This window comes from Hippopotamus amphibius, chromosome 1, assembly GCF_030028045.1.
Source record: "Hippopotamus amphibius kiboko isolate mHipAmp2 chromosome 1, mHipAmp2.hap2, whole genome shotgun sequence".
Taxonomy (NCBI): Eukaryota; Metazoa; Chordata; class Mammalia; order Artiodactyla; family Hippopotamidae; genus Hippopotamus; species Hippopotamus amphibius.
Genome location: NC_080186.1, coordinates 114,957,622 through 114,967,577, shown reverse-complemented (window position 1 = coordinate 114,967,577; position 9,956 = coordinate 114,957,622). Strand labels below are relative to the sequence as shown.

The following is a 9,956-nucleotide window of genomic DNA, read 5'->3' as shown; positions in this document are numbered from 1 at the left end:
TACAGAGGACATCACAGAGGAACTGTTAGAGGGGTCTGTTTGGAGGAAGAAGAAAGGGCAATAAAGATCTTTTTTTATTTTGTAATGGTAGACTTGTCTGCAGCTTATTGTACAGCACTCTAAATAATTTTTTAAACAAAAAATTATCCTTCTCCTCCTTCCATCCAGCCATCCCCTTCCACTTCTGCCATAGCTGAAAATTTGGGTGTTACTAAACAATCTAGAAGTATGGGTATTATTAAACAGTCTTGAGTAAGCACTGAAAAAATAGGTATGTCTATGAAAGGGTTAGGGAGCCAGCCCTTATGTTGTTCAGAGACAAGGCAAAATCCAGCCTTGACTTTCTAAATAGAAACTGTAACCTAAAACCATAGACATTTAGAGTTGGAAGAGTTCTGTGTCCTTCACTGTAAGCCACTCCAGCCTTACCTCTTCCTTTGGCAGAGCTCTTCCTGTAACCTGACCAATGGATTATGATTCTATCTCTATATGATTGTTTCTAGTGACAGGGTTCCCATCACTTTAGAGGCCGCCTATACAATTGTCAGACAACTCTACCCCTTAAAAACTAATTAAGAACTATGGTCTGCTTAGTAGAAAGTTTCAACCATTGATTCCAGTTCTATTCTCTGGCATCACACAGAATAAGGAACTCAAGACAATGGAAACAGCATGGGCTCAGAGACATTTAGTCTAGAAGGATTTCAATTCTGATTCAGGCTTTGCCATTCCCTGGGTACATGACCACATGCAAGTTACTTAACAACTAAGAGTCTTAACTTCCTTATCTGTTAAAAGAGGATAATAACTGCCCAAAAGGATTATGAGGGTTATGTAAGACAGCGCAAGTAAGCTCCTGACAGGTCATAAGTGTTCAATGAACATTAGCTCCTTTCTATCCCTCCCCATTCCTCATCCCCATGAAAACACTTCAAATATTTGAAAATAGCTATTCTTCCTCCCCTAAGTCTTTTCAATTCAGCCTTGAACACACTCAGTTTCCCTGAATCATTTCTCATGAGACTGGCTCCTGAACTCCAGGGCAGGGAGACATAACTTACTCAACTTAAAACACCTCAGTGCCTGGCATAGTGTCTGAGAAACAGCTGGTACTCAGGGGATGTTGACTGATCAGAACTGATCCCCTTTGCATGCCAATCCCAATTCTCAGTAGAAGTCTTCTCTATTTTAGGGGAATATTAAGAAACATTTTTGTGGGTGAAAACTATCAGTGTGGTTTTTTTTTTCACCCCAACATTCAGCTCCCTTGTCCTTGCCTTGTTTATCAAGAAGATCAGAACAAGGTTTTGCTTGATATCAATGCTTTCCTTAGCCTTAGTCTTCTCATCTAATTATCCCCATCCCCACCCCTCCATTATCTTGGTCTTTGTCCTTTACACTTGTTTACATGGATCTGTTTCTTCCCACAAGCAGGGAAGAATGTTTTAAAACATCCTCTATTCTCTTTTTAAGTATCAAAAAAAAAAAAAAAACTGAACCAAATTCTCCTGTTAATTAAATATTCTCCACTAAGAGGGACGCAGATCTAGGAGGTAATCCAAACATTTGGCAGCTTAACATCTTAGGCTCTCTCCTACCTGTCTTCAGCTTGATGGTTTCTATGTCTCCCTTTTCCCTTTGCAGAAAGAACACAGTAACACAGATGCTCATTTCTAAGCTCCTTAGATTGTAAAAGTGCCTTTAAAGACTAGATATCAATCACAATTTTAAAATAACACACCTTAGGTAAGCAAAGTTCTGCACACTCAACAAAGCTTTTTTTCCTAATTCTGCCTCTGGGCAAGGAGAACAGAGCATTAAAACACCTGATTCTCCACTTTTGTCACATGGCTAACTGGGGCCTCTGTTTTGTTTTGTTTTTTTAATAAATTTATTTATTTATTTTATTTATTTATTGGCTGCGTTGGGTCTTTGTTGCTGCACACGGGCTTTCTCTAGTTGCTGCGAGCGGGGCCTATTCTTCATTGTGGTACGCAGGCTCCTCATTGTAGTGGCTTCTCTTGTTGTGGAGCACGGGCCCTAGGTGCGTGGGCTTCAATAGTTGTGGCACATGGGCTCAGTAGTTGTGGCTCACGGGCTGTAGAGCACAGGCTCAATAGTTGTGGCTCATGGGCTTAGTTGCTCCGTGGTATGTGGAATCTTCCCAGGGCAGGGCTCGAACCCGTGTCTCCTGCATTGGCAGGTGGATTGTTTACCACTGCGCCACCTAGGAAGTCCCATGGGGCCTCTGTTTTTAAACACATGATTGACACCCATCTGTCCAGGCTGGGTCAAATACAGTCCATCCTGTGGGCAGAGAAAGGAATCAGATGACTTATGAGGTCCCTGCCAGCCCTATGACTTGTCAAACAGAAATGTAATTGTGTCTTTAGGTGTAAAAAAAAAAACCCAACAACCACCCCAAAGATTTCCCAAAACTATAACCTGCAAAATACAACAAATGAAACAAGATACCCTTTCCCCTTCCTTTGGATGAGTCTGAAGTCAATGCTTAACTGAAGATGCTTAAAGAAGGAAATAATAAGATAAGCTGAGGGTAGAGAAGGAGGGGAGACTGGGTTTGGCAGTGATGAATCAGGGCATTAGACCCAGAGGTTGTCTCCTTCCTAACTGTGCAGTTAGAGACTCGATAAAAGGTTTCATTGCCTCTTGTCAGCACACAGCCCGCTGCCCCACATTCCACTTGCTCTCACTCAAGAACAAGGTAAGTCCCAAAAACTATCTGCTTGAGCATACTTAGAATCTTGGCTGCTGTTCTGCTTGTACATGAGATTGTATAAGACTTCCAAAAGAAACACACTCTGAGTCTAGGTAGACCACTATGAATACTAAACTGGGATCTCCAGCCACCCAAATGCACTCCTTGCTTCAGGAACTTCACTGATCTTTTTCTTTTTTAAAAACTATAAACTCTATGACATAGGCACGAATACTATTTAATGAGACATGGGACTTAGACCTATATTAAAATGAAAATATAGAGTCATTTAAATGATGGGTGATGACTGAGGGGTCAAGACTCTATTTGTTTTACCAGTGAGTCCATGGAGCCAGGTCTTCTTGGTAAAAACATGTTGCTTGGCCTGCATATGTAGAGGCTGATTTTCTTGGCGTTACTTCTTTTTCTTCCAGAAGTTTTCCTAACTTAAAAGTTATACTTTCCTAAGCTGAACAGCTAGACTGAGCCAAGGTGGAAGGAAAACAGGTGGACACTCTCAGATGATGCTAGAAGGATTAGTCCCATTCTGTTGGCTTCATTTGTGCATTTCAGTACTTAAATTTGAGTTCTTTTTCCACTCTCCTTTTGCAATAAAGCTTTCTCTGAACACATGAGTGTTTCTTTTTTCTGCAGGGTGGTGAGAACTGTCTCTTCTATTACCTATCTGTGCAAAAATCTGATCTCACCACATTATCCGGTACAAAACTAAATCATCCCTGAAGTTTAGATATAATATTTTAAAATAAAGAATAGAGCAGATGATGTCAGCAGAGCTGGGGGAGGGACAGAAGGAAGGACAATCTTGGCATCTCCTTTCTGAAGGACCCATCCTAGGAAATGAGCTTTGTTTGTTGTTTCTCACAGTCTCCTGAGTTTGTAAAGATGTCTCGCTCCTGAGAGATATCCTCTGTGTAATCGAGACATTCTACAGCTATGCCGGGGAGGACAGTGATGAGGCGACACTGACCTGCAGAAAGCTGAAACAGCTCATCCAGGGCTAATTTGGGGACATTCTTCAGGTGAGGTACTCATTGAGGTACGGAAATTCTTCTCTACTTGCCCTTTCTCCAAAATACAAGCAAGATGGGCATAAGTGATCCCTCCCTGTTTTATGTTTGGTTACCAGCTCTCAGCACTCACTGCCTTTTGAACAACTTTTTTTCAGTCTCAGTTTCCACTCTGTGCAATTGCTTAGTCATTCTTATAGAGAAAAATGAGGTTTTCCTCCCTGGGACTATTGCTTCAGCAAAGTAAGCTTCTGAGAGGAGTCATGAGCCCAGATGCATCCAAATGCAACTCATAAGTTATGTGAATGCTCCTTCTTAGCCATAGTTCTCTGATGAAAAGTGATAACCAGAATCAACAAATGCTTACAGTTAGGGGAAATTTTGCCAGTTCATGAGAATAGGGTCAAAAAGAGAGGATTCTTGGAAAATAAGCAGACACTCAGGGCACTTGACCACATATAAATAAGCTGATTTCTCACTGTGTTTTCATGCAGCCATGTGCCATCCATGCTATGGAGAGAAACTTGAATCTTCTGAATGTTGACAGTAATGGCACCATCAGCTTTGATGAGTTTGTCCTTGCAATCTTTAGCTTGTTGAACTTCTGTCATCTTGACATACAATTATTATTAAACTCAGAACCAAGACAAGTGTCTAAACTAGAGGAGATGCCAGATGATACCAATGGAACTGGACAATGGACAGAGGGAACTTCAGTAACTCAAGACAAAGTGGTGGTTCCTTCAGCAATGGCATCACCAACCCAGCTCATCCCTAAGGAAGGGGGAGAAGGTGAACACAATAGGGTGGACCCACAGGGACTTACCACAACTCACCAACTGCCAGTTGAAGCCTCTGAACACAATGACCCTAAGAAACAATACCTGGAAGGAGATGAGCGGAGCCAGAAAGTGGCCCAAGATGTACCAGCAACAGGAGACAGCGAGGCCCAGCTTGAGACAAGTAAGCCAACAGCAGGATCAGAACAGACTGGCAGTCCCACAAAGGGGGAGGGCCAGAATAAGGAGATTCCCCAGTAGGAAGATAAACCAATCAGGGAGCGAAGTGGTGCTAAGACATCAGAGCAATTTGGAGAGCAGCAAGCGAACTTGGGAACCCAAAGTTCTTCACCAGAAGAAACAACACAGAGGCCATCTGACGATCATGAATTTGCAGGAGAGAATGGTGTTAAGGAACACTCTAAAACAGAAGAACCACCACTGCAAGGAAAAGATGAGCCCAGTTCAGAACATGCTGACCTGTCAGAACAAGCTGCTGCCCGGAAACTGTTTCAGATACAGAAATCAACTGATCCCGGGGATGACAGTAGAACAGCTGAGACTCAAGAACCACCAGTACAAGAAAATGAATATGAAACAAAGGACCTGTCAGTCCAAGGTGATAGCAGAAACGTTTCAAAAACACCCACAGTTAGAGTTGAAAGCAAAGAGGTAAGAAGCCCTGAGGTCCATCCAACAGCAGGGCAGGAAGAAAGTGAGAGAAAAACTCGGGCACCAGCCCTGGAAGACCAAACAGAGGATGAGAAGTACCATGGACTCCAGGAATCATTGAAAGAGAAGAATGCTGAAGAGGATTCTAAGACACATGAGTTAAGCTCAGAAGGAGGAGATCAGAAACATTCTGAAATCGAAGGAGCAATCAGCCCAGGAAAAGAGGCAAGACATGCTGAGGAAGGCACAGCAGAAGCACTTGTGAGCAGCAAAAATACCCCTGCAGCAGAAGGGACACTAAGAACAAGAGAAAAAACACAGGAGTTGACACCACTTGAGAACCAATCTGGAGAAAAAAATAAGATGATCATTAAGACTCATGACAAGCCAGACAAGGAAGATGATGGTTACCAGGGGGAAGGTCCTGAGCCAACAGTCACACAGAATGATGAGAGGTCTTCTGAAACCTCCAACAGCCTGACTCCAGAGGATGGTGACAGCAGCTCAGAGACAAGTGATCTCCCTGTGCAAGGGGATTCCCAGAGTCAAGCAGACCCACTCAGAGGGTCTGTGCAAGGAAGTCATAGTAATAACCTAGAAACTCAGAAACAGGTAGTACTGGGTGAGAAAAACAGAGCGCAGGAGGTAGTCGTGCTGGCAGTAGGAGGAGAGGATGAGCAGCTCACTGAGGAACACACATAGCTTGCTGGAGAAGAGCACAAGAGTCAGGGCTCCGGGACCAAAGGCCCAAGCCTATCTGTGGAGCCCAGTGGACACCCAGAGGCTCAGGAGTCCACAGTGAGAGATGAAAACAGAAAGTCCCTGAAGACAGAGATCCCAGGTGCCCTGAATGCAGGCTTCACTGACCAGCTTTCTGAAAGGCAACTCCCTACAAAGAAAGATAACAGAAAAGAGCTAAAGGTCCAGGACCCAAGTACCAAAGAAGAAGAAGGTGGAGCGCCAGAGACCCAGGAGGCTCTAGTAAAAAGTCTAGATGAGTACAATTCATTCTCCCAAAAGACACACCTTGAAACAGAGGAAACTGCAACATTGGAGGAGGAGGTTGAAAGCCCCCAAAAGCTGGCAGGAGAACAAAATCTAGCTAAGAAAGAACATGATTCTTCAGTCCCCGAGTCAGGCCTTGAAGAGAGGATGCAGAGGGACCAAGAGCTCTTTTCTGTGGAGAGGGCTGCAGTCCATTCCAGTCCACTGTACAGGTACCTGCAGGAGAATATACTGCAGCAAACAGACATAACCCAAGAGGAGCATGAAAATCAACTCAGACAGCCAGTGTATCAAGCCCAGAGCTCCGAAACGACCAGTCAAGTGCATCCCTCACCAATGAGAGCTCAGGTTGTCCTGTTTCTTTTAACAATAGCCAAGCATTACAACAGTACACCAGGGAGCTTCTGCCCGATGAGGATCCTGCTGGTGCACAGCAAATATCAGCTCCCCAGGCCTTGGAAGATAAGCAGAGTCAGCCTCAGAGAGAGAAAATAGAACCACAAAAGGAAGCAAGCACTCCAAAGCAATGAATCATGGTCATCATCCCAAGAGAAGTTCCAAGGAACGCCATACATCTGAACATGTCCTAGACTTCTTCCCTCCCAATCACTCTCAATGCTCACACTGACACAGTCAGATGGAGATGAATAATCCCTTAAATTCCCTTCCTAAATTTCTACAAGAGCAAATAATAACGCATTCTGCAGCAGGAGCTACCACCAAAGAAATGTCACACCAAACAGACATCCTACCATATGATGCTACTTCCAAGTGCCAAAATGGATATTCTCATGAAACCATTTATCACAATTTACTTGTTACTAAAAATAGAAAAATCCTTTCCAAACCTTTAACAGATGCCAATTTCTTCAATTGATTCCTTGGCTTTTTAGAATGTGACAATAGAAAGTATGAGACTACAATACTATCTTATAATCATAAAATATCTTTAATTCATAGATGTATTATTCTGCTTCATGGTATTGCCTACACAAATTTCAAGTTTATCCTAAAATTTTGTCCCTCAAAATAATCTTTTATCACCATAACTTAAAATAATTATGATTTCCTAGCACCCAGCTAAACTAGATTCCTGACTCTTTGCTCACATCCAAGTGCAACTAAATCTACGCATAGATTCATTCGTTCATTTATTTATTCAACAAATTTTCATTAAATCCTACCCCTTAACAGACCCTTTTCATATTTCTGGCTCAAATAAGTAATCAGAATAATTATGAAGGAAAGAGAGTATAAATATAAGTTATGCTTGATTCTGTAAGACGCTCTTGTAACCAACCATGCACTAAGTTTATAAAATGTTTACCAGTATGGTTTGCTGAAGGTATTGTATTAAAATTAATAATTAAATAATCTGATGCAAAATATCTTTTGTTGGTTCATTTTTTTCTTTTATTCTCCACCTAGCCTTGGAGGCACTGATGAGAAACAAAAACAATCTTAGTGATTTCTGTTTTTTACAATGACTAATTAAAGGATTATGCTCACAGAGCTTAGTAATGACCTAAGAAAGGAATAAAATAGTTATGACATAACATTTCCTGCAGCAATAATACCCCATCTCCATTGCATTCTGCCTTCGAGGCTCAGTTTTCTTCCACTTCAACTCACGGTCTCTTCCAGAATCTATAATTCCCCTATATCTCTTACCCCTCTGATGTTTTCAGCTCTTTTCATTCTACCTTCAAACATGAATGAATATCCCTATCTGAAAAAACATCCTTTTAAATGAGCAAAAGACATGAGACAATTCACAAAAAAGAAAAATATGTATTAGAGCATAAATGAATCAGCCCTTTTGGCAAGCAACTTGGCAATATATATATTGGGGACCATGAAAATGACAAAGGTCATGAATAATACATTAACAAAAGAAGCCATACAGCGGGCCAATAGATATATGAAGTCTTCACTAGACTTCAAGGAAATGTAAATTTAAAACAGTTTTTTGCTCACCAGATTAGTACAGGTTGTCTGTTTATTTGTTTGTTTTTAGTAACCACACAGTGAAACTGAGAGTGTGGGGAAACAGAAACTCTGAAATACGGCCGATGGTTGTATAAATGAGTACAACCTTCCCAGAAGGCAATTCAATAATATGCATAAAAATATTTTAAATATTTCTCAGCATTATAAGGAAATAAGCAGGCAGGTTAATAAAGATTTATCTACAACAATATGTCATAGCATATTAAAAATAGCAAGACCCAGAAATAACCTAAATGTCCGTCATTACAAGCATGGTAAACTAAATTATGGTTACTATATACTGTGGAATGTCAAAAACCATTAAAATTTTTGAGGTAACATTATTTAGTTGAATGAGGAAGGATTCATAAGATGCTAAGCTTTCAATGATTATAAAATAGTAGATAGAGTATGACTCCATTCAAAGATTAATAGATAAATGAACAGGCAGAGTATGAGACCAAAATCTTAACAGTAGTTATTTCTAAGTAAGGCAACTGTGAATGATATTTATTTCCTGTTTTGATATTTTCTTCATTTTCCAAATTTTTTATTATGAAAGTGTAATACATTTTCAATCAGAAAAATAAATAAAATAACGAATTAATAACCTTTAATTATTTAAGCCTATTACTATTTCTAGCCTCAAGAAATAATTTAAAATAGAAAAAAAATTTCTTCACAAGATGTTCACAACACTGTTATTTATAATAATAAAATGTACAGAAAATCAAATTTCTAATAATAGGGGAGTAGGTTATGAAATTATTAAATATCCTCTTGAGGGTTATTACATATTCTCTAAAATCTATATTTATGAAGCATCTGAACTCATACGGAAAACTCATGTGGAAAACCATGACAATATTCTGTGCCTACAGGATAATATCAACTATATTTAAATATATTGATAGTTATAAGATTTATAGTTATAAATATACATATATATAAGATGGAGAGGAACTACACCTAGTTATCTACCATGCTCATCTTTTGGTGACAGAGTTATAACTGACTTTTTCCCTTGTCTCTAAATTTCTCTGTTTTTGAAATTTTCTGTACTGAGCATATTTTATTTATTCTAATTGATAAGTAAATAAATAAATAAATAATAACCATTTTTAAACATCCTCTTCACATTCTAATAACCATCAGTTTTCCTCTATTTCTGACCTCCATTCTATTCCTAACACAGGACAATTTTTTTTCTACCATACTACATTCTTTGAAGATGAGATTGTCCTTACCTGACAAGCCTAAAGGGCTCTAACCTCCATGCTTTTAGCAGTTGACACTGATGACTGCCTCTCCTGAAATGCTCACTTCGTTGGTCCTTGCTTCCTCTCTTGTGGATCTTTTTCATCCAGTTCCCAAGACTGTGGGTTCTTTATAAAGGATTTTCTTTTTCTGGACTTTTTCTCTCTGAGAACCTATCCTTGGTCCAAGTTACTATTATCTCTTATACACTGATGTGTCTCAGTTCACTCTGTTCAGACTTGACTGTGCACTCCAACCCAGTCTATGCAAATTCTCACAAGACATCACCCCTGAGATTGCCAACCACTCCCCAATAACCTGGCTTGTCTTCCATATCTAATCCACCATAGTATCTCAATAGAGTCTTCCTTAAACCCTGGCGAATGGAACAGACATGGGCCCTGCCCTCATGAAGGATACAGTCCTGCGTCAGACAACTAAAGTCCTGCAAAGAACTATTCAAAGGCAAGGTATCTAAGTGAAGTAAGTCAGATGGAGAAAGACAAA

General features: G+C 40.2%; 1 protein-coding gene across 1 annotated transcript; it reads left to right on the top strand.

Moving 5' to 3' along the window:
- Nucleotides 1-2,590: 2,590 nt before the first annotated feature.
- On the top strand, nt 2,591-6,733 carry TCHHL1 (trichohyalin like 1). The gene is given in 5 exon segments (XM_057708654.1): nt 2,591-2,725; nt 3,605-3,623; nt 3,626-3,759; nt 4,242-6,474; nt 6,477-6,733. Coding segments are annotated over 5 exon segments (2,778 nt in total).
- Nucleotides 6,734-9,956: the final 3,223 nt, after the last annotated feature.